The following is a 25,697-nucleotide window of genomic DNA, read 5'->3' as shown; positions in this document are numbered from 1 at the left end:
CTATCTATCTATCTATCTATCTATCTATCTATCTATCTATCTATCTATCTATCTATCTATCTATCTATCTATCTATCTATCTATCTATCTAATTTTAGTTTTAAGTTGTCAGACTGCTGCAATACAATCATCCCTGTATTATAATTCTACCCACTTGGTGGCACTGTACTCCACTGTATTAGAAGTTCAGGACCCCACAAAATTCTTATGGAAAATCTAGCAGCTGCAGGGTCCGTTTGTGTGAGTTTTGATCATAGAGCGTTACTATGAGAAATTTAGAAAGGACGTCATGTTCTGGTCAGATATATTCCTCTTGATATGTGACTGCTGATGTTGGTTTTGTCTTTTTCCATTACCAGTCCCATGTGACACTTGTTGAACCCCAAAGTGTTCAAAGCACAAGAAGGAGACCACTTTAGAAAGACCAGAATGATTCAGCCGTTCGCCCACCCTCTGTGTTTTCCCTCACACTCACTCTGAAGCTTCATGACAACCAGGTCATTCCTTGGTCTCTGCATCATAACATAAGAACATATAAGAAGTTGTCCCAGATGAAACATAATTCACTTGTGTGGTTGTTTGGACAGTTCAAATGAGGAGTATAACCTGTTTGTTGTTAAAGTGTTTGTATTGAATTATCATTACAAATTAAATTCTACTCTATGCTCACATACAATTACTTTTAAAATACATGAAAAAGGATATTCAAATTACTGAACCCCAGTAAATAGATAGAAAATCATTGTGTAGTTTAACTTGACAAATAAACAATGAGGTAACAGGGAAAACATTTTCTCAGATGTTGTATTTAAGGCACAAGTAGTGCAGAGCATTTGAGGAAACTGATGATGTCAGTGGCCTAATAAGGAGCTGCAACTACCAAACTACCTGCATATGTGTGTTAATTATGGGATGCTGCATTTGATTCATGACCCTAAGCCATGTAGGCAAAAACTGGAGGAGCAGCACAAGTGCAGCTGTCCAAGTCTGCTTTCTGTTTGTGTGACGAGGCAGCTCTGTGTCAGTCTGATCTGTTTACCGCACTCTAAAAATACCACTCTGTTACATTTCCATAGACGCGGCCCTGTCGTTTCATTTGTTTATATGGTGTCTTCAGATGTTGGCAACCCTGGATGTCCACATGGAAAGGAGCAGCCTCAGGATGCAAAAGACTTTCAGCTGTGTTAAACAGACTGGAGGTGGCTGTAAAACATGCACAATGTAGAAGTAGTCCCGCTGAGAATCATCAGATTGTCTAAAAAAGTGCCGTCTAAATAGAAAAATCATTTTAGTCTCTAATCTACTTTAAAGGACTTTTAGATTATGACCCGTACACCTCATATCACCAGTGTGCAAATGTCTATGATTCAATGGCCAGTCTGTGTGATTTTAAGCTTTGTGTATTACTTTGATTGTGGCAGTGACAAAAATCAGTGCAGTAACAGTTCTGTGTCTTCATACCTCTTATCTATCAACATCTTAATATCGGAAAGTAACTACGTACATCTATTCAAGTGCTGTATATAAACACACTTTTGAAGTACTTTCCCTTTACTTGAATTTTTCCATGTTATGCTTTAACAGCACTGCATCTAAGTCACTGAATAATGAAGCATTTTTATATAACTGCATTGCTCTGCTACTTTACTAAAGAAATGTCATACTTCTGCCACCACTTCAACACTCCGACTCTAATCCTAACTGCATACCTAAACAGAAACCATTGAAACAATACAAAAATTTAGACTTAAAACATTCTAAAAAAATTAAAATAATCCTCTGTCTGCCATACATTTTCTTAAAAAACAGACAGACTGTCTGTATCAATATGTTTCTCTACCTAAGAAATGAGATAAAAAAACAAGTATCTTAGAGGTAGGGATTAGCTGCATGCACTGTACCTATATGTTACTGAATATTTACTAAAATGTCATTGACTTTAGAGAATAAATCCAAAGCCCAAATTGGTGTTGGAAGAAGTACTTAGATCCTTTAATTAAGAGTAGATATACACCCAATGATAATTAAAAGTAGCAATGCACCAATATGAAACACTTGCCAGTCAGTAAAAGCCCTGTCTTCAAGCCTTAACTTAAGTCATGTATTAAAAGCAGCAGATATCTGAATGATCACAATTATGGAGCAGATGCTTCCTGACGGTGTTTATTATAGATTTTTTATATTAATAATTTAAATTACTGATGCATGAACATATAAGTAGCATTTTAATTCAAGTAAGAGAAGTTTAACTGCTGTATTTGGAGTACAAGAAAATACTCTGTTAAAGCACTGACTATTTATCTCCACTGCCGTCCATGCAGGAAATGTGTAAAGGGTCGCAATCAAACAGCAATATTTCATTAGAAACGTGTTTCTGCTACAGGCTATGAAGGCTCATTGTCATCTCCTTTAAATATAAATGGACTTTTTCCACATTACAGGTATGAATGTGAATGGAAAGACAGACGTCTTAAAGAATGTAGCCTAAAATATATATCAGCTTTATTGAAACAGTTAACAAGGCAAAAAAAAAATTGGCAAAGGATTATACAATAAGTGCAAGGTTTGTTGCAGTTCATGAAAGCCTAAAGCGTCGTGTGTGTAGTTACTCTAATAAGATAAAACATAGTTACATGGAGTATAATTTGTTTGCACGTGTTACAAGAGCAAACCCATTAAAAATCGTGTTTCTGAAACTTCTTTGAAGAAGAAAGCTTGTCAGGGTTCATATTGGCAAAGTGGTTTTTCTAAAGGCCTCTGGGGTTTCTTCATTCATTTCCTTTAATGCATAGTTTTCTCAAGTTCAAAAAAAAAAAAAAAAGCTACTTTGGCTGCTTGTAGGAGGCAAACATGTGACACCACGATACATCCTATAATGGATCCTCCAAAAATAAAAAAAGACAAAAAGTCCACTTGTTTGTTCAAATGTGACGGAGCTGCAGTTTCACTGTGACCGTCTTGTGTTTGAAGTCCGCAGTGACAGAGCTCACATCACGCACGGTTTGATGTCCTGACACACGCTCTGGGGATGGTGGTGGTGGTGGTGGTGATAGTAGGATCCACCGGCCGAGGGGTGGAAGGACGAGATGCCGTTAAAGTTCAACACAAAATCTTTCCTGTCGCACACCGAGGAGTGGCTCTGATAGCGTGGAATCCCCACTGTGGAAACAAACAGGGGATAAAGTGAATATATGTGCATGAAGGGATGAAGATATTTATAGTCATTGTGCGTAAATGGAGGTTTCCATTAAAATCTGCTGCAAACAAACTATGTGGGACGTAAATAAGGTTTGTTTGACCAGAAAAAAAAAGTTTACATTTCATATATAATGAAAATAAAATATTGAAAACCCTAAGTTGCTTCTTAGACCGCTAAACATTTAGTCACTTAGGTTTATGTTTTAAATTTTGACCAGTAAATATGAAATATAAGGTTATTGCACACAAGTGGTCCTGGCTATCTCCTAAATGGCTTTAAAATCAACGACATTCAAAGTTGAGCATAACTGAGTTCTTGTTTTATTAAGATACAAGTTATTTTAAAGATATGGTCACTTTTTATTAAACATGTTAAAAGAAGAAAATACTGCTTCTTTATTTTTCTAATAATATTTGCCGCCTATACGCCTTCTGACACCGCACAGCGCAGTGACAGCCCTATTGTTAGAATGGTTGAAGGTATGTCTCCTTCTGTGAGCTGTTTCTAAAAATCTATTTAATTGTGTTATTTAGGTATTTTTATTTCATTTTACAGGTTTACGCCGAGCATCAATCCTTTGTTAGTGTCATTTTCTCTTTAAAATCCAAGCCTTGCTGGAGGATATAATTCAGATTCAGTGATCGTCATTTGTGTCTGTAAGTGAGCCTCTATTTCCAGAAACAGAAAAATAAATGGGGAGGCTGCGGCTTCGTCAAGGTCATAAGGACTCCAGATGTGACTGTGTTTTTCAGGGGAAGACAGCAGGCTTTATCCTCCGGGCCACAGCTCGCTGCCCTGCGCCCGTTTTCACAGACAACACAGCAGCCTGTGTGACTGACAGTACTGTTACCGTGCCTGTTGTGGACTCTCCAACACATTTATCCTGGGTACAGGCTCAATTAAGACGCTGCGTAAAGTTTAACAAGGCCTTCCGTCTCTTGTGGATACGCCGTGGTTGAAATCCACCGCCGGTGTGGTCCGACCTGCACAGTCTTTGTTTAGTTAACCTTTGGGACCCTTTCGGGCTCCAGCATGGGTTACTCGCCTCGCTGAAATCCCCAGACTTTAGTAAAGCCTCGCTGTGTTCTGTTAAAGTAAATGAGGGTGAACTGGGGAGGTGAATTAAGAGCGTAAAAAAAACTGTTTTCCTTATCTATTCATTAGGCAAAAATATCCCGCAACGTATGATACAGATGTGAATTAGGAAACCGGGATTTAAGCAGGAATAAAAAATACACTCTTTTTTTTTTTTTTTTTTTTTACAATTCACTTTAGTTATTAGACAAAAAAAAATAGTTTGAAAATTACTATTTTACTGAACTGCGTGATCCCGAGTGGGCTTTAAAATTCAGCAAATGTTCCATGCAAGTTTGATATTCAACTAATCGAAATAAACAGTATGTAACAGTGAATAAAAAGTTATTTTGCATCTCATAAATGTTAATGTTAAACCGTTGGACTGACATAATGGTTAAACTACTGTAAATTGTATTTTTAAAAGCAGTCGTACTAACAATCCAAATGTATGGCGTTATTTACGTTGCACGAATATATAAACTCCCCTCTGTAATATTTTACCCTTTCAACAAGTGTGTCTACGCTAATTTTGAAATATTAGAGATATTTGTGCAGTATCTAATTTTATCATTTAATTTTTACGACTTAAAAACATTTTTAAACCGTCACGCAGGCCTCTGCTGCAGCTCGAAATACCAGCTATGAATATTACAGTTCAGGCCTGCTTGTCTTGCAGATAAAGCTGAGATGCTGTGTGAATTATTTTCATATGCTTCTGTTAATTTAATTTTAGAAAAACTTCCATAGCTATTAGATCGGGTTAATCATCCGCACTATGAGCCGTTTGTTAGTTTGTGGTACCTGATATGTCAGTGGAGTGGCTGTCCCTGCTGTTCTGGTGAAGATAACTCTGCTCCAGGGAGTAAGGAGACATGCCGGAGTGTAAACCAGAGGATGCTGGGCTGCTGGAGGCGAGAGGCTGCTGTTTGATGTAGGGAGACCCGCCGGAGGACGCCCAGTGTGCGGATGTACTGGCGTACGGAGAATGGCCGTCCAGTGCGCTGGCCATCGCTGGAGAGGACGGTACCGGACTGCTGCTGCTGTCCGGCCCGTACTCCCCGTTCGGAGGCACAGGACAGCTTGCCATGTACGTGGATCCGGGGCTCGGGGACATGTGAGGTACATGGTGGCCGCCGCTCAGCCCGTCGTACCCCCCGGCCATTGAATTGCTCATCATGTCCAAGTTATAGCTGTTACTGTGACAGGCGAGGGTGGCGGACGGAGCCTGGAAGTCAAAGCTTTGTGGAAGAATTGATGTGCCGAAGCCTATGCCATTCATCATCCGATACATGGGCTTCAGAGCTTGACATTTTCTTCTAAAACCTCTGGGTCTGCGACGAAACGAACCTTCCTCGAACATGAACTCACTGCCAGGATCGATGGTCCAGTAGTGGCCTTTCCCCGGCCTGCCCAGCCCTTTGGGCAGCTTGATGAAGCATTCGTTTAGTGAAAGATTATGTCTGACTGAGTTCTTCCAGCCCTGATATGAACCCCTGAAGAAAGGGAAGCGAGCCTGGAGGAACTGGTAGATCTCACTGAGTGTCAGCCGTTTGGTGGGGGAGCTCTGTATTGCCATAACGATGAGAGCGATGTAGGAATACGGGGGCTTCTCCGGCCGCCTTAAACCAGAGCTCGTCTTCTTTCCTTTGCCGGCAGTGGACGAACTTTCTGTGGCGGCTTGTGGGCTCAGCATGGCGGGATGCAGGACGCTGGACGCCGGGCTGGATCTCAGAGGAGGCGGAGGGTCCAGCTGCTGCTGAGGGGTCTCGGTCGTCATGTCAGCACTGACGTACAACTGGCGTAGAGAAAAGAGAGGGAGGGAGAAAAGGCGAGCTGTGAGGTGTTTCAGAAGAGGAATATGTCGGGTCCCAGCGATCAGTGTCCTTGCAAGTGAACGTTACACCGCCAGTGGTCCCCAGAATCCTCGCGCAAAATGGAGTGAAATCTGTCTCCAGTTACGCACGACTCTCCCGTTACGCACGGTGCTCCTTTGACGCATGCAGAACGCACGGCCGGTACGCACTGACAGAGAGAGGAAGAGGAAGAGAGTGGGGGGAGCTGGTTATCCACTGGAGACTAAGTGTCCGGGTCTGAAGCTCGACACAAGGGCTCCACTGGGTGTCACAGCGGTGCTAAGTGGTGCTGTATGACGCTCCGGGTGGCCATCGACCGCCTTAATAATCCCTCAAGTAGAGGAAACACGAAAACCCTTCGAGATATTGCGCGCAAAAGTCCAGCCAAACAAAGCCCGACCACCTATCATTTCATAAATCTTTCTTCCCTCTGCGAGATCCCCCCCCCCTCCACCCTTTCTCCTCATCCGCACTCTGCGCCTGCAAATCTCCCTGAAATCAGTGACGAATGGAGCCACCCCCCACCCACCCTCATTCCAAATCTGGCCCAAGTCCACTTACCGTTCTCAGCAGCGTTAAAGCCCCACATTCTCTCCTCGTCTTCTTTCTTCCCTCCCACCACCTCACTCCAAGTTCGGACTACACGCAATTAAGCCATCTATCAAACCTCCCCCAGACATCCCAATCAACAGCGCCACACGCCAGCCACACAAGTTAAAAGACGAACCATCCCTCCCCCCCACCGTCCTCCATATATGAAGCTGTGATTTCAGCCTGACGTGCCATAGCACATACATTTTCTTGACGCGAATAAACCACCACAATATGTGCAGAAGGTCCAACTTGCATTCGATATCACGGTGCCCAAAACATTCACACGGGCCTCCATGATGTCCGCGGCAGATAATACCCAAACACATCAATGTGAAACAATAGAAAAACGCACCATCTTGTATTATTTGTATTATTTTGCTCATAATTTCCTCCCAAACTGGTCCAGAGGATAACAAAAACAAACTGTCGCGGTGCCGGGCTGGGGCGAGGAGTGTGAGAGATGGAGAGGTGGTGGTCTTTACCGTGCGTGTGTAAGCGGGGGGTTGCTCTGAGTAAATGACTTTGACATGAGTGGAAGCAGGCTTTTTCCATCAAGCCCGGCCCTGGATACCACACACAGCGCGCCAGTGTCAGCTTACCGCCCCGGGCCAGAGCCGGTCCCATGGGCCCCACGTTCATTAGAGAGAGAAAAGCGAAATTAGGCGAGCGGGCGTCGACAGTTTCCTCCCCTATGGAGACATCACACACAGATTTGTCCAACATGATGGAGTTATATATCCCATAAAGGTAATATCAACATCCGCGCTGCGACGGAGCGGAGATTATTGGGCTTTGAAGAACTAAAAAAGCATCCAGTTTTCTGTCTGTCGTTAAACGGAGATCTTTAAGGTTGTGTTGTGCGTGTTAGTAGCGATTTCATTTGGTTATTTATTTATTTTTTGTAGTTATTATGCATAGGTAATATTGCATTGTAAATTACGGCTGATTTCATTCTTTCCATAGGCCCTGTACAAAGCGTGTTTGTGAAAACAAAATAAACCACAACACAATCTGTTAAAACTTTGCAATATATATATTTAATTTTTGTACATTTTATTTCACAAACTCCAATGTGTGTCTGTGCACGTGCTTGGGACGAGGCCTTTTTAAGTTTAGATATAGCCAGGAGGATTTTCCAAACAATAACCAGCAACACTAACCTTTGCACTTTGCACAACAAAGGATGTGCGGATAAAATCATTTTCCACTATGACACACACACAGCAGTTCGGTGGACCTTTACGGCCCCAGAAATTTCCTGCGACATCAAAACTTATGACCCCCGCCGAGATCAGGATGCCTTGGCCTGCAGAGGGAATCTTTGTTCTGGGAGCGCTTTGAAGGGGGCGATCCGACTGCTTTTACGCACTGAGCTTATACGAGCTTCTAATTTAGTCTTTTGGAAATATCAAGCGAAAAGCTATTCAGAGTTGTTTTTGATTCAAAGGTTTGTCTTCGCAGTTCGGTCACGGAGGCCCATATGAGCCCACTGCCGACACTACAAGGCCTTCAGCTTGTTTTCATGTTTAGGATAAGGTATAATGTTTACCCCCAGAAAATATGAGGTGGCTTTTGAAAAAATGTTTATCCGCCTGCCTGACCTCACGTAACCTCTAGGCCTTGTTGAAATGAAACGATTTTTTTGGTATTATATTTTCTAAATATGAGATTAGAAATAGATAAACGCCTTTAATTTGGTTTATGTCAAAAAAATATTTAACTACTAATGTGTCTCCAAATAACATGCAACTACAGTGTCTAAATGTGTAATAATTACCTCTGTCTTAATTGTTCCGTGTTTTTATTGTCTTTATGTTTAAAATAGGCCTGGAATAAACAATATTCATCCAGTGAAACAACAACAAACACTACATTCAGGTCCTTTTAACGGTAATCTAATATTCTTTTGGCTGCTCGGCTCCTCTCCTTGGCCGCTCCGCCTGTGTTTCCTGTGGCGGGGCCTGGAGCTTTGGAGCTGCCTCTCCGGGACTCTGGGAGGTCAGGCGCGGTTCAGTTTGCCGGAGTGACAGACTGTTTGGACTTCCTAACATTGTGCCTGCCTTAAAGTTTGGTCTCATAACACTGTGGGTCTTAGTCGGCTTCGGAATAGGCCTGAGTTCTAGCTCAGGCATGTAGGCTGGAGGACGCGCAGGCTGAAATGGAAACGTAGAGAAAGTTTGCACACTTGAAACTTGCGAGTCATGACAGCAAGGATGTTGACAATGTAGCAATACAGAGACTGTTGGAGCCAAAGGACAGACCCACACAGGTGTGCTGTTCCGGAGTTTCACCTGCAGGTTGCAGCATTGTCCCTGAAAACAGAAGCCAGTCTCACCTGTTACCTGTCTGACTGCTCTGTGCGCTCTGCAAACACACACCTGCCCGGCCTAGCGCTGCTTTAAATACATACATTATGTGCATGTGGGCGACCAGCATGAGAGAGCCAGTTAGGTATGGCCAACTCAGCATATGCAGCATATGGACATAAACATACAAATATCATTGAACTTAAAGGTTAAAGATGATTTGCAACCGTGTGTTCCCTTAGATAGATATATTGACAAAATTACCTGTGATATTAAATTCTGCAGTCTTCGTTTCTACTTTACAGTCAAAATAACCAAAACCCAAATTTCCAAATAATTCAGCTCTCGTTAATGATTCAAAAATATTTGAAGTACAAATAATCCGTCCCCCCCCCCCCACACACTTTTACATTATAGTTTTCCTTTAAATTGTACAACAACAAAAAAAAACATCGGCATCAGTGTTTTTTCCATCAGTGACTTTAATGTTTTTGCATTTTTCAAAAGGCTTTGGTGCTGAATTTATATATATTCTCTTAGAACTGCATGAAATAAACATCAGGCTGTTGGCATAATTTAGAATTTTGAGGAGAACTCCCAAACTGAAAGTGTTTATTATTTACTTGATGTCATACCAAACATGTTCAACTAAATACTAAATTAGAGGGAGATTTGGAACAAAATGAATATGATACCTAGTTCACCGGAGACCATTAAGTTTAAAATAATAATAATAATGGTAATAATAATAATTACCAGTTGACTTACAGTTTAATTTGACATACATTTACATCTCATTATGGGTCGGGATCAAAAAGTGGTTTCACGTCGATGCATTGTACTCAGACGATTTAATTCCGGACAATACTGGATGTTTCGTGGAACCAGAGTATCGTCAGTGGACACACGGCTGCTGAGTCTGGGGTCCGTTTCAGGACCGCGGAGAGCAACTCCAGCCTCCTCCGGACACGAGCAGTAAACAGCCTGCAGGACTGGGTGCGCACATTTCTCAGGATAATATGGTGTATGTGTATAAATGTAACATCTGGCCAACATGAATAACAAAACTGTCTGAAAAAAGGCTGACTTGGACTGTACATATTTCACACCGCATATTTATCCTCGTTTTGTGAAGTTTATTAACAGTTTTTAATCATGCACTGATCATGACATAACACCAACTGTACCACCAAATCATTTAAATTAATCAACACTGTGTAGCACATTTACGCACGATGCAATAATAACAACAATGCAAAAATAATAATTGGTGTTAATTTCTGTTCATTCTTAATGAATTTTTGTGGACGGGAGTTATTACAATTGATTTCAGCCTGTGGCAGATTTTATTTGTAGAGCTGTTTGTTTGAAATGTAATGTGAGAGCTTATGTTCAAACACTTCGCCACTACAGAGGCATTTCTGATGTCGTTTGACCTCCATGTGGACTGACAGCAACACAACACGATAATTCAATGTACTGTGTTTAATATTTATTCTTTGACCAGTTATTTTAATTTGTCCGATGCTGCCCTGATTATTTTTTTTACACTTTAATAAGTTACTCCTGACTAATATTCATAAAACAATTCAGTGGGCCACTGAAGGCAGCGGTCTGAAAGGAGCCTGGAAGCAGTAAACTGGACATAAAGTTTAATTCTAGGCTATTATTTTGAGACAAACAATTCCTTCTCTTTTTTTGCCTTTACAATTGAGTCTACCATAGACACACACTGCGGGTCTGCTGTTGAGCAGGTGTAAGGCCCACCCGCTCGCTCCACCAGCTGCTTCTGATCTAACAACGCCCTTTCCCTTTCATGTCTGCAATGAACAACTCGGTGAACATCATGCTTCCATTGTTTCAAGTTTTTTTTATTCATAAAAATAACAGGCATGCATCAATCATTCTCAGGAAAACGGGTATTTTTCCATGCGTTTCTAGTGCAGCCACGTGATTCTTAACGCAGCTCAGTCAGTATTTTTTTTTAAACATACATATATACACAACAATATTTATACAGCAGGTCATACAAAACATGAAAATATAAATAGACTGACAGGTTTTTGTTTTAACATGGCACTCGGTTGCCGTCGTACAGTAGAAATGACCAATGAACCATGGATAGATGATTACAAACACTCTCTCAACAGCACGCACGCACACACACACACACACACACACACACTCTCTCTCTCTCTCTCTCTCTCTCTCTCACACACACACACACACACACACAGTGGAATGTCCTGCGATGACGCTAATGATTTGTTTAAGTCACCACACAGTTACATCTATACATACAACACGCAATGTTGTGTTTTTTTTCACTGCAAAATGACTGACAGTAGTCATGATGAGACACACTAAGTCCCACACACTTAAACAGTTAAATCACTCAAAGCTAAAACCGCCCACAAAAGTGCACACCATGCGTCAAAACACACGCGTCTGACAGCAGTCCATGTGTCTCATGACAGCAGGGAGTCTATATGGAAACCACGCGCCTTGCTGGGCATCTTGAACGCGGCCTCAGGTGCGGCTATGCCTGCTGTGGTGTGCTGGAGGTAGGAGGGAGCATCCCTGCTGGGCTCTGTGCCGCTGTACGCAGCCTCTGACAGGTAAGTGTGCTGTGCCGGATAGTTCAGAGTGTAGGGCAGTAGCTGGGCCCTTGGGGGCCAGTACAGCCGGGGCCCGGGGTTCTCTGCCTCAGCGTGGCTCTCCTCCCTCCGTTTAAAAGGCGTACTGAGGATGCTGTCGATGGCGAAGGAGCTGGAGAACTTTGTCCCCACCCTCTCCTCCGGGGTGGGGAGGCGGGTGTCCTCACTGAGGATGTCCGGGCTCTCCTGCTCCTTGGGGGGCCTCTTGGCGATGCGCTTCCTCCTGCGACGGAACACCCCGTCAGCGAAGGTGTACTCGCTGTGCGGGTTGAGCATCCAGTAGTTGTCCTTGCCCCAGGGCCTGGACGGGTCCCGCAGCACTTTGAGGAAGCAGTCGTTGAGTGACAGGTTGTGGCGCACCGAGTTCCTCCAGCCGGTGTAGCTGCCGCGGAAAAACGGGAACTTCTTCATTAGGTAGTCGTTGATCTCTGCCAGAGTGAGGCGGCCGCTGCTGGACTCCCGGATGGCCATGGCGATGAGGGCGATGTAGGAGTAAGGGGGTTTGGGTCTGCGGGTGTAGGGCTTCCCTTTGCCGCCGTCGCCGCTCTGTGTGACAGGTGCCGGGCTGTTGGCCACGCAGTCCCCGTCCGACCCCAGCTCGTCTCCGGACAGCGGAGACGGGACTCCCCCGTCCGCGTCCATACACAACTCCAGCGGCTTCTGCGCGAAGTGGTGGGCAGAGAAAACTTCAAGTTTCATTTTTCCAAAAAAGCAGGATGATCTTCTTCTCTCAGTAACCTGGAAGTGCGTGAAGTGTCTCTTCTGTCGGAGTGTTGGCTCGGCTGAGCAGCAGAGCAGGTGTAGGAGTCCTGACAGCAGAGTGTTGGTGTGGTGTAAAGGCTCGTCTGTAGCGCTGGAGGCACCCTGAGCCTCAGTTTGGAACAGCAGAATACAGATCTGTCTCCGGAGACACGCTTGTCTTGCAATAATATAATGCCTCGGCAAGGGACGGCCCACAGGCGGGGTTTCCAGCGCGAATCCATTGAAGCGATTGAGTGATATAGTATATGTATGTTTACAATTGGACGCTGACGTGCCACGCCAGGGAAAAAAAAAAGTGGGAGGATAAGTGAGGCGAGACAGGACAGGTATGGAAAAATATAATTAGTCTAAAACGCAAACAAGTCTATCTATCTATCTATCTATCTATCTATCTATCTATCTATCTATCTGTCTATATGAATCTGCGCATACCTGTCTTCCCTGTTTCTTTTAAAAATATTTTTTCTCTCATTTGCCACGATACTTAATAAATACATATAAATTCCAATTTCTCTGGATTAATCGTTCAATGAAAGTTAACAAATAGAATACTATCCCTACTCCTGGTCCTGTTTAATGTTTTTCTCCATGAAATTTGAGGCTTTCCGGGGGAAAACTGCACATTTTTACGCACAACAGAAAACCCTTCCTGAGGTGCTTAAAGGCTTTATCCTTACACAGAGCAACAACAGGCAGACAGACAGACAGACAGACAGACAGATGACAGTAGAACGGGGAGGAAAACAGACAAGCTTGCTCCTGCTTTTCACTTCAGCCTCTTCACCCTCCGCCGGTGTTCCCGTGGAACGAGGAAGTAACACAGACGCAGAACTGAAATAAAAGAAATAACTTTGGAAGAGTTCCACGTAACGCACAATGAAAAATATGCAAGCTCTCAGGTTAAGCAATAAGACTGAGGGAATGAAAAAAACAATAACAACAACTCAAAGATTGTCTGGGAGGTCATGGGAAGTTCAGAGCACAGGACCATTGCACCTGCATGCAAAGAAACGGCGGAGCGAGGAGCAGGGAGGGCGCAACACAAGCATTTCACTCCGTGCTTGAACCAGTGATGCAAATGAGCAAAGAGTGAGATTACTGGGTCTCTTAAAACCTTATCTCCAAGCACCCTAATAACAATGTAAGAATACTCCTGTATGTTTTATTCACTGCACTTATAAACCTCTTTCTCGGATTGGATTATACTGTATTTGGGATTTAGTTGGTGTTTTAACGTGTAGGGTGAGTCCTTATAGACCACAAACTTTAACACTAGAAGTTGTAACCTGCTATTATGCTGTTTCCTTTAGTATAAGGAAACTGTGGAACTTTTTTCTGAACAAATAAGTGGACAAGATTTACACCTTAGCATTTACATCAGTTTAACTATAGCTGTATTTCATACTGTTTAATCAGAGACAGTTTTTCTGCTGATGAGGCAGGATACCGAGGATCTATCTGCTTCACTTCAAAAACACTAAAATTCACCAGAGCTGCACAGAGTGACAAGTTTATTAAGTGCAGTGGTCCAAAATCTCCACAATTATTTCACCAGTAATCTCAAAATATAAAAGTTTCCTAATTTAAACAAAAAAAAAACTTATGTTGTAAAATCTCGTTTGAAGTAGTCAGATACTCAGTCATTGGTGCATCTTAGTGATTGTTGTATCTATTTGAATTTAAAAGGACAAACTTTAGTGTATTTTAACATCATATTTTTAGCCAAAACAGTTTGGTATAATGATGAATCTATGTTGGTTTGCATAAGTGAAAGGACATTTAAACTGTAAACAGCCCCAACTTAAACAACAAACAGAAAAGCTAACTTTATCAAACACTTTTGAAATATGAACTTGGAAGAACTAAAATAAAATGCTGTCATGGAATGAAATCCATATGTTAAGTGCAAAAATGATGTGTAAATCTGAATAGATTTGTTTAAAAAATTAAATAAATTACCAAAAGTTCACATCACCCTTGTGAGGTGCCCACTGCTGACACTTTAGTTCGGTTCCAGTGCCAGCTCAAACAGAGACGACGAAGTTGTTAAAAAATGGTTTTGCAGAAACTTAAGCAACATTCGTCTTTTAAAATTTTGTGAATGTTGCAATACAGATTTGTTGAAATAGTTATTTTAACTCCGATGATCAGTGAATATTGGAGCTTTTATTCACTGCCACATTACACTTGTCTGCTGACATTTGACCAAACTGTAGTCTATAATCTGGTATTTAGGGGCTGTAGCCACAGAAGCAGGTTTAAAGTAAACTGATGCCCCTAAACCTGTAAACCAACTACTCTACTCACTCTTCTCCTGTCAGCACCTCAGCCAGATGACATGCAGTAAGAGTCTGGAGCGTTAACATGAGTTATGAGCTTGAACTCCAACCAGTTAAATTATTTCCTTGAGCTCTCCTCCGGTCTCCTGCTCCCTCTTTGCTGGGTCGTGAACAACTTACTGCAAGTTCAACTCTCTACATAGTGCTTATGAAAAGATTTATGGTGATCCTATAATAAATTTTTGAGAGTGACGCTAAACAAAAACCACATGAAAGGCTCTCTAAAGCACAAGATAACGTCACTGTAAACTGCCTCAGAGACAGCAGACAGCACTGAGGTATGAGTCTGTTTGGCATCCTGAGCAGTTTGTGTGTCTGCATGTTTAAATGCTATCACCTAATTATGACTTTGGATGTACATGGCAGGCATGATTAAAGATAGCACCCTGAACTGCTTGTGTGTATGTGTGAAAGCGACAGAATTTGGAGGGCATGCAGGTTAATTATGTGAACATGCATATGAAGTCTGTGTCTGTTTTTTCCAGGTATGTTAATGAAAGGCCTGATGGAGGCTTGTGTCTGAAATATGGTTTTTCTGTTGGTTTTTACTGTGTTCAGCTGTTATACGGGAGTAGAAATAGAACAAATCTGTGAGAGTGATTATAATGAGCCAAGTTGTTGTGGACCTTTGTAGGAAAAACTACAGTTTCATCCCTCAGTCAAACTCCACTTTATGGGGGTTGTTAGTTGCAGGGCTTAGACCTGTAGGAACGCTAGATATCATTATTTCAGACTGGCAGAGGGCCCGAAGTTTCTTGCTGTCCCACAAACGTGCCCTCACAATAACAGACACACAAAAAGTCACTCACATTCCAATTTAAAACAAGTCCCTATAGCTGTGCTTTAAATAGTTTGTCAGTGCATTCGACAAAAAGCATTAGCGGTTTGTTGATTTACTGTATTTGCTGTAAAACTCCTAACTTCCAATAAAATGAAAAAATACAGATGACTTTGTCTCATAATCTGACCTTGCGCCCCACCTGGTAAAACAAAGACTCTCCAGCAGGACACTTTTTCAAAGTAAGGCAACTAAAATTTGACTACAGGGATGTATTGACTTACCTACACTTGGTATTTATCGGTAAGAGAGGCAACTGGAGCCCAAGTCTTAAGTGTCAATGCACTTTGTAAGCGCCCCCCCCCTCACACACACACACACACACACACACACAAGCTCTGCCCACTACATCCTTCCTTGGTTTGTCAGTTTTATCCAATCACAAACACAGTCATTTATTTGGGGGGAGAGCGTCCACATTTCAGAAACTAGTAACTGACCACAAAACTCACAGTTATCCCCATTTTATTGGGTTCCAAAATCATCTTCTTTGATAAGGTTTGACTTTACAAAAACATAGAAGGGTGGAACTTTAAATGGATACAAAAAACTCCTGAGTGTCCTGTTTGAAAACTCTGCAGTGCTGTGATGGGTAAAGAACGTCAGAGAAATCAAAGGTCACCAGACATCCTCTAATCAAATTTAGATTCTGCAAACTGCTTGCTTCTCTCACTGGGATTTTTCTGGAGCAGCTGGAGAGTTGAAACCAAAATGTTTTTGTTGAAACTCAGGAGGCCGACCGCTGTGAGCCTAAAACCAGAGCTGAGGAAAGCAACGGCATGTGTACTATCATTATCACTGCCACTGTACAGCACTCTGACAAGGCACAAAGAGAATTTTACACCGCCTGACTGTTGGTAGGTGTTCCTGCATGTATTTTTTGAGGTTGTGATGAGGCTGTATTTGATTTCAGATATGCTGCCAAGAAGACTACACACACCTGTGCTGAAGTGATTTTGTGTGAAAGGCAGCACACCTGTTCTCAGTTTTTATCTTCCACATGGCAATTTGAAATCAGAAGTGGAAAGACAGTTTCCCCACAGGGATCAATAAAGTATCACATTATCATTTCTCTCTGCATATTTGGATTAAGGTAGATTTTAAACCATCATATTATTTCAGAAGGTCAGGATCTTTTTTTACCTTCAGGTTCTAATGAAAGGTGATATATAATGCAATAAAATTACTATAATTGCGCTGTCATATAAGTCAGAAGAGTAATCTGTGCTCTGCAGTAAGACTAAAGACATGCATCATGCTTATATAACCTGTTAACATGTCTCTCCTAAAATTGACACCTTGTTGGTTTAGCTCACCTATTGAGATATAAAGTGTCTCCTTTGAGCAGCAGGAGAAATCTCTTTTAAGTGCTGACATGAGTGGAATTCCAGTTATGTAAATTCATTGGGTGAATCCTTCACTGCTCCAAAAATAGCCCCACCTCTGCAGCGGTCTGCGCTCACACGCTAACCCCTGTCTGCATGTCTCTGGATGACTTCTTACCTGTATCTCATCTTTGTTTTCTTTCTTCTCTGTGAGTGAAGGGTGTCCAGCCCCCATGTCTTTGTATAAACAAAGTGTGGGCTGTGTGTGAGCAGGGCAGGGAGGAACAGCAACAAGAGGCGCTGCGTAGCTGAAATTCCCAAGATTCCCTGCAGCAGATTTAGTCTCTGACAGAGGCCGCTGATTGTAGACATGCTTCATTGGGGCGCACAGGTAGGTACTGCAGTGTGTCTACTTCACAGCCAACTCAAAGATCAGACATTCCACATCAATTCCACTCATTCCTGCAGTCAGCACAGTAGGCACCAGCGCAGGGGTTTGTCTATGGGGGTGTATGTGTGACTGCAGCTGTGTGTCTGCTCAGGTGTGGCTGTGAAAGTGTGCGAGATTGTGCTTTGGCAAAATAGAAGAGTAAGATGCGAACATTCCGTCTAGTTTATTCTTCGAACAGTGATTACTGTAATTACCCAACAATGCAGCCTTCTAAACGTTTGCTGCCTGCTTTGTTGTGCTTCAGTAGAATCATACCTTTGTGTTTTGGAAGATAACTGGTGGGGGCCATAACAGTCCATATAATCAGAGGCACACCTGAGCATTTATCAGTGACAAACAAAGTTCCCATGAAGCTGTTTTGATACATAACACCAGAACTTTCCACACTAAATGCACTTAGGCAACTGCTGCATGTGGAATCCAAAAGTTTAGGTGGATACCTGAAATACAAATAAACAGACATAAATACATGCAGTGAGTCACAAAGTTTTTATAAGTGTGGTTTGATGAGCGTAAATCTCTAAGCTTCTGTGTCAGCGATTAATAATTGAAATCTGATAAAAATGAAGCAGCGTATCCTGAAGTCAGTTGGCAGCTGCTCATTGCTATTTTGGGTTCTCCTGCATTCTTACCTGAGGTGATCACACCCTGCCAGACCAACGGAGAGAGAAAAAAAATAGATACATATAAATAAACGGAGCCATCAAGGGTATAATTAAAGTAATTAAGGGAAGAGGTGAAGTACAGGTGAAGCACAGGTGAAAGGCAGCCTGGCACTGCTGGGACCTAAATCACATGAAAAGACAGTGATGTCATTCCTGCCTACCCCCTTTTTTTTATTACCTTAACATGTGCTATACATTTTTTAACTGCCTTCTTTTTAGTCAAGATATGTCTGCACAGTAACGAGAAACTTCTACTTATTTTTTGCATCAGAGGCTGCAACAATGTGCTCTACTTTGGTGTCCTGTAATCTGGCTGAGTGCAAAGTCTTGTTATAAGTGCCTTTTGCCCCTCTGGCCAGTCCAATTGTCCCTTTCCTCCTCTTGTCTGAGAAAGACGGTTATTTGGTCCCCAAATGTACCTTCTACTCCCAGTTCTGCCTTCACATTGGTGCAAATCAATCACAAGTCAGATTGCAAGCTGGTAAAACAGCCAAGTGCATCTCTTGTTGGCACAACTGCCCACATAGTCACCTCACAAGTTCCTGTGATCCACCCAAGTGTCTCTCTGTTTAGCATGGTGTAGCCTCTCATCAGTTCAGTTGCCTACTGGGTGGTTGCAGTACATCTCTGATCAGCAAAATGGTCTCCAAGTCATCCGCTTGACCTCAAGTTTCACTCCCACTTAAGTTATCCTCCTGTCAGTCCAACTTCTCCCTTGGTCCAAGTGTAAATCGTAAAATAGCCCACACTTACACAACTCTTGTTAACCTTAGCTATATTCGACAAGGCGCTTTAAAGGGTGTTTCTTCTCCATCTATTCATGCAAGGTGCTCGTCTACCATCCGGAGCAACTTGGGGTTCAGTGTCTTGCCCAAGGACACTCTGGTGCAGGGAGGGGCCAATAATCAAATCATCAACTTTGCAATTAGGGGTCAATATATATATATGCGTGTGTGTGTAGAAGTATAATGCAAGTATTAGAACATCTTTTGTAGTGCATACTGTATGTCTGTTCTCCCAAAGTCTACAGCATCACCTGAACACTTTTACTGACTTGGATCAGATTTTTCAAACTCGGAGATCAGATAGTGGTCTGAGATACACAGGAACCCAAAACATACCCAGTCAAGAGGAAAGCCGACCTGAATGCACCCCTTAATCCTGCCTGTAAAATGTTACTGTTAGGGCATGTCTGTCAATGAACCTCAGCCATGCGGGCCACACGGGCTTGATACCTCCTGCCCTATCTGCTGCTATCGTCCATTTCAACTCTTCACACGCTAGAGTCCCCTTGCATGCTGAGCTGGAAGGCATGGAAGGAGTTTAGGGAGTGGGGAGGGGTGAGGGTGAAAAAGAAAAAGGAGCAATGATTGATCTCAGCCATAGACACCTCGCTTTATCGCTGCCGCTGATAGGACCTACCTCCATTCAACAGTGCTGTAGGCTGTTTTTGTGTAAGCATAAACACAGGGCCAAATCAGTACCTGCGCTGCTCTGTTTACCTGGCAGCCGTTCAGCTCTTTTCTGTCTAAACTTGAAATAGGATCCAAACACTCTACTCACGCATAGTGGTTTGCACGAGATGCTTTGCCTGCCTCTCAACCTACCGCGGGGCTCCGTAGCGCTATTTTTGCACTGTCTCAACCTTAACCACCCCTCTTATTTCTTTGATTGAGAGGTGGAACATCTAGCTCGGGGCCTTTAACTGCAAACATAGCACTGATTTTGAGCAGTTACTAAGGAATCATCCCACAGACAACCCCAACAAACACCTTGCTGATTGATAACATTAGTCTGTGGGTTGTAAAAAGGACTATTCCAGGCCTATACTTTTCCTCTTTTGTGGGTATGACATTTTGCTGGTCATTTGGCACACTTTTTTGTATTTTCCAAAAGGGTTTTCTAAGATTTTCTACATCAGATTGAAAATACAAATTTTAAGTAACCTTGTACTTTATTCAAGTTCACATTAGTCACTATTTATTCTGTGGCATTTTCGTGGTGCAGTACTTCATGTAAATTTGGCACTTTTGGCCCACTTCTGCATACAGGTTCACTTTACTGATTCCAAGTATTTTTCAGTTCATAAAAACAGTTGCATTATTATGTATTCTGTGTTCAGAAGAGACCTTTCTAAAGTCCTAAAAATAACCTTGATGAATTAATTGTCTAACAAAAGACATCAATATGTTACACGGAGGGAACTGTGGGATCCAGTGTTTTGTGGGTTTAACCTATTCTCAAGATTAGAGGTCAGGATAGTTCGGTCTCGACTGTTTAGATTTTGTCACAAGTCTGTTGACTTTAATGCTATGTTATACTTATTTAATTCAGTACTAAATCTAAATTTTTTTCCTAGACCCAGAATTGGGAACTGTGCGAGACTTAACCAGGCTGCAGCTCTCCAGCTGCAAAAGTGGACCAGTAACTATCATAGACAATCAATCACAGAAAGAAACTGAGCCAGTTTTAAAACCTGGAATTTATGAAAAAGGCACCTTAGTCATTTCAACACACTATTGGGTCAGTGGGACTTTCTTTTAGTTTGTCTTCTGGATTATTCCTGATTATTCAACAAATATACAGTATGTGTGAGTGTTTATCTCCAAGTTTCTTTATTTTTTGGTCTACAACCTTATTTTACAGGTTTTCAAAGTCTCATACAATCATCCAGACAGACAGATGCCAAACTGTTGTCATATTGATTAAATAGTTTGATATCGTGCAGAGAGGCAGCTCAAAATAGACTGCAAAGAAATTTCAGATCTCCACCCAAATCATAACTACTAACATGTCTAATACCGTTTTGCTCATCTGGAAATCAGTCACACCTTGTCTGCATGTTAAGTAATCTCAAAAGGGGTCAAGAAGCTACAAAACTCTACACAAACCCTCCCCAGTTTAAATGTCAAATGTAGAGTTAAATATTGTTTGTTAAACTGTTTGATTTTTTTTTTTACTGCTCGCAGCAAGGGTAATTAGAAACCTGGGCTCCTGTGCAGATGTTACTGTTTGTACTACATGCTATTAGATATTGATCTGGTGATAATTCATAAATGAATATCATTAAGCATCGGAAGTTTGATGACAAAAAAGCCTAATCTCCTCCAGCTGGCCGAGGGGTTGTAATGTGTCCTGTCTCCGCTCCAGCATTGATCCAGAGGAGCAAACAGAAGCAGCCTGGCTGCTCAGCAAACCTTAGGACCGATCTGGTGGAAAGCACATTAGGTAATATGAAGAGCAGTAGAACTGGTCTGAAAGTGTGACATAAAAGACAGTCTTTGACTTACCTTGCAGTGCAGGTTAAATCTGGTTATATTGATGATAGTTTGGATTCTCTTTGATCATTTTTATTACATTTTAAAGAAAACAAGACTGGCATCATGTATTATTTAGGGTATTTTTTTCTCTCAGCTAATATCATGAATGGATATAAAAATGGGCTCCACTCAGTCAACGCATTGAATCTTATTCAGTGTATTTACTGAGAGGAGCCCATTCCGGGATACCAAAACAGCTAACCCCCCCACCCATTGGTGTATTTCTGTGACATAATTCTACTTTATGGTGGTCATGGTCACTGGAGTTGATTTTTCCTCGTTCAAAATCTAGCAAAGCTGTATTAATATTCACCCATCTTTGAGAAAACTCAACGAGATCCGCTTGTTGTGAAAGTAATCTAACAGAAAAAAAAAATGGTGAGATCAAAATTGCATTTGTTTCAATATGAACTATGCTTGCCATATTTATTGTCAGCTTGTGCAAAGATCAACAGATATTTGTTCTTCTGTGGATTTGTTGATGAAAAGAAATCTACCAACAACAACCTAATAAAACCCTAACCAGCATTTGGGATGAATACTATGTCTAGAATAGATGCCAATTTAGGGTTGTTCTTGGTGTGATTTTTGACACAAACACCAAATCTTTTGTTTAATTTGGAAATGGATCTCGCCAGTGGATGTATATAATCTAAAATTGGTAACCTCCCTCTGCATGCCAGAGAAACAGGTTTGGCCATTGGGACAGCCAGGTGGATGGAGAAGAGGAAAAAAGTTCAGAGGCAGAAACAATATGCCAGCAAGTCCTGCACCTGCTTGCTGACTGGGATGGGCGGTCATGGGTAACCAGCATGATAACAGTGGAAATACAGGATTACTAGTAGTTTCTGCAGTAGTGTGATGATATCCCAAAGCCTCTCAGTCAAATGAACGTTGGCAGTACCACAGTCAGTGTGTCACAGAACGAAACGCTTACAGTTTTAGTGCTGAGATGAGACAATTGTCAGTTGACTGAGGGATATAAATAGAATCATGTGTCAGTGGATCGTGCACGCCTCTGCTGCACTCAACTTCACTGATCTCCAATTATGCTAAAAAAGAAGAAAACCATAATTGCTGTACTGTGAGGCTCGTTCATGTCAGGAGATGTGTCGCTGCCACACCACTCTAATTGAACTTTCTCTGTAAGGCGTTGTGAGAAAACAGGCGGTAACTATTTATACAGCTACACACCTGACCAGGCATCTATCCAAACAAAAGGTCTTGAACCCAGCCCTTGCGTGCCTATCCAACCCAGACATCTGATTAATTATAGTGTGGCCGTTAAGGCAAAGAAAAACTAGCTGATGAAAAGTCAGCGAGTCTGCAGGCTCAACCTGCCCAAACAGCATCATGCGTGTTAGCTTGTAAAATCCTCTGTACTGCCTCCCTCCCCCTTCTCCGTGTCTTTCCTCCCACACGCCCCCCCACCCCCACCACACTGCCTCCCTCCCTCCTCTGCTCTGGGCCCATTCGTGCAGACGAGGTAAAACATCTCTCTCGCTGTGTCAGAGCCCTGCAGGTGGGCCCCGCGTGCTCAGGTAGATAATATCACTGTTACTATAGACCGTGTTTGGGTTAGCTCGAAAACACTTTTCACGGCAGGAGCAAAACAAAGTGCTCTACAGTGCGTGATAACAGCCGGAGCTGCTCCCTACAAATTAACCTGTGGAAACACTTTGGACTCGCACGAAACACACACGTAATAGCAGCAGCTCCTCCTACTCCTCCTAATTTTTTTTTTTTACAAATCAGAGTTTACATGATGTTCCTCTGGGAGCACGGAATCATTTTATAAGATTTCTAGAGATTTAAGAGATTTCTTTTATATGTAATCCACCAAAGGAGACGCATTAATCCAAAACAGCGAAATAAGCCTTTAAAGTCCTGCTGGTTATGTTATAGGACTGAGCTGCCTTATGTCCAGATTGAAATCATTGGCCTGATTGGACAAGTCACTCTGTTTCTAATCTGCATACTGCTGGTGCAGTAGACTTTATAAATTGACTTTCTTTAAACAAAAGAGGCATGAATAGCTCGAATGTGCTCTGGGCCAGAAGCTGGGATGGCTTCCATAAACAGATCACCCAGGTGGTCCATGTGTGAGAGAGGGAATGGAGCGCCGGTTGAGAGGCCTGCTGCTGCAATCACAACCCTGGATCTTCTTATTTCAGGAACTCGCTGTCTGTGTCTCAGCAGAAGTCTGAACTTCTGCTGAAGCTACGACTCGTTTGCAGCTGTTTGGTGCGGAAAGATTTTCATTGCACAGAGAAAGTAAGGAGAAAAGTGGGTTACAGCAGTGATTTAAGAGGACACAAGATGCAGCTAAGACATCTGTAAATTTCAACAATGACGTTTAAATGGTCAAAGCCAGCAGACAAGCAATAGGCATCAACATGCCTTTTTTTCAAATGGGGTGCCCCCTAACTTTACAAAACCTAGTTTGTATCCCCTGTACAATTTTGTTTCAGTTTGATTTGTTTACTAAAATCTTTTCATGAGTTCTCTTGGTTCCTTTCCCCCTATATTTCTCCACAGGCTACATCATATTTGCATTTGTCTAAATGTTTAAGTTTGGCGTTACTTATTGATTGGTCATGATTGTTAGGTGCAGTCCTAATGTACTGGGTTACTCATTAGGGCTAAATGATTAAGTTTTTCAAAAGAAATTTGAGTCAAGTTTACTTAGAAGTTTACTGTTCTCTTACTGGTCTGTTCACTGAAAAGATCTCATCATTTTAAAACAGAATTTTCAATAGAACAAACTAAAATAGCGTAAACAGAACATAAATTACACAAATGTATCGTGAAAATATGTAGACCATGAATTTGGCAGAGATTAACAGAAAACAACCACACAACTTTAACTATTTTGGTAAAAAAAAAAAATGCAATTTGATATTTTCCTGAAATTGTTTAGCTTTTCATTTCTTGTTTTATGGAGACAGGCTGTGTGCTAATGTTGTGTATTGCACTTTGTTATCACATTTAAATATCTCTGCAAAGAATTGCGGTATTCATTTTAAATCCAGCTTAAGATTCATTAACCAAGTCAACACTGTTATTCATTTTAGTTTTAATTTTTCCAATTTACTGTTACACAAACACAACAGTGTCAACCTTTATTTGTCTATTTAAACTGAAAATCATTCAATTTATTGTGGGATTTAGAGACCACATCATAGGCTCTTACCCTAAACACTGAGCAGCTACATGTCTCTGCCTTTTGCTGGCTGTATTTAATCACTTATGTCATCGTAATAATGCTGTTGATATTCTATCCTTATCTAAGACGGCCGAGCTTCCCAAGCAGAATGCCTATTATATTGCTAGTATAACTGTGTTTATTGCTTTAATTTCAAATAGTGACGTAACATGAAGTAAAAAAAAAAAAAGAAAGTGCTGCTACTTGAGTATTGTCGCTTCATACTATTTTTAATGATACTTTACTAGTTTAAAGAGGGAAATAAATAAATGGACTTGACTTGACTTGAAACAGTAAGACTGCTACTGTCAAAAACATCCCAAAACACTGCCATTGTCAGTTGTATTGTACCCATATTCAAACAATTGTAACTGCAACACAAGAGGATGGTCATAGGTCTCACATTTTGGGTCTCAAGCGGCAGGTTTGTCAAACTTTTTATAATCTAGTACCACTGAATGCTCATTTCCTCGTCCTAGGCCTGACTGTACCTGTTGGACTGTGCTTGTTGATATGTTCTGATTCATATTGTGAGCTGCTCCAGACAGATACAGGGCAGCGTCATAATTGCTCAAGATTTACTGGATGGAAAAACACTTTCCTGACACCTACACACACATCATGTGACAAATTCAGATCTTCAGGACAGGTGACGGTTCGCACCAATAATACCAGGTGCCTCTCTGTTTTATGCAATGTTTAGATAGCACTTTACATAACTAGTCTGTTTTGTGGCCTTTCTTATCACATGTTTCATGAATGACATTGAACCAGGGCTCTACTGTTCCCTCACCTGGCGTAACATAGTTCCTATCTTGTATCTTATCACATTTGACCTGAGTTATTGTGGGGAACTATATGCACCGTTTATGTACAGTGACTGTGACAGATCATCTGTCACATGCAGTTTGGTCATTCACACAACATGTCCAAACATACTTGTGCCATTAGCTGCTCACCCATGTTTGTCTGAAAGAAGGATTAGCTGGAAATATGAGGAAACAGTGACTGACAGTATATGACTCCGAGGGTAACCCAGCTAGTGTTTCACAATGCTTAATAGTGTCAGGTAATAGCTGTGAGTCATTGTTGAGAGTATGCCATCG

The 25,697-nt window shown here is 41.8% G+C and overlaps 2 protein-coding genes across 2 annotated transcripts; both read right to left on the bottom strand.

The window, feature by feature from the left end:
- Positions 1 to 2,986: 2,986 nt before the first annotated feature.
- On the bottom strand, positions 2,987 to 6,275 carry foxf2b (forkhead box F2b). Its single transcript, XM_008278192.1, is given in 2 exon segments — positions 2,987 to 3,159; positions 5,078 to 6,275. Coding segments are annotated over 2 exon segments (1,371 nt in total).
- Positions 6,276 to 10,879: 4,604 nt separating this feature from the next.
- foxq1b (forkhead box Q1b) lies at positions 10,880 to 12,579 on the bottom strand. The gene has a single exon (XM_008278191.1). It carries the CDS (start codon positions 12,383 to 12,385, stop codon positions 11,498 to 11,500), a length of 888 nt encoding a protein of 295 aa, XP_008276413.1. The 5' UTR covers positions 12,386 to 12,579; the 3' UTR covers positions 10,880 to 11,497.
- Between the last annotated feature and the right edge of the window lie 13,118 nt (positions 12,580 to 25,697).

This window comes from Stegastes partitus, unplaced genomic scaffold, assembly GCF_000690725.1.
Source record: "Stegastes partitus isolate 25-593 unplaced genomic scaffold, Stegastes_partitus-1.0.2 Scaffold118, whole genome shotgun sequence".
Taxonomy (NCBI): Eukaryota; Metazoa; Chordata; class Actinopteri; family Pomacentridae; genus Stegastes; species Stegastes partitus.
This window is presented reverse-complemented; position numbering and strand designations above follow the sequence as displayed.

Excerpts from the sequence above, each read along its gene's own strand:
- foxq1b (XM_008278191.1), bottom strand. The coding sequence starts at position 12,385 with ATGAAACTTGAAGTTTTCTCTGCCCACCACTTCGCGCAGAAGCCGCTG.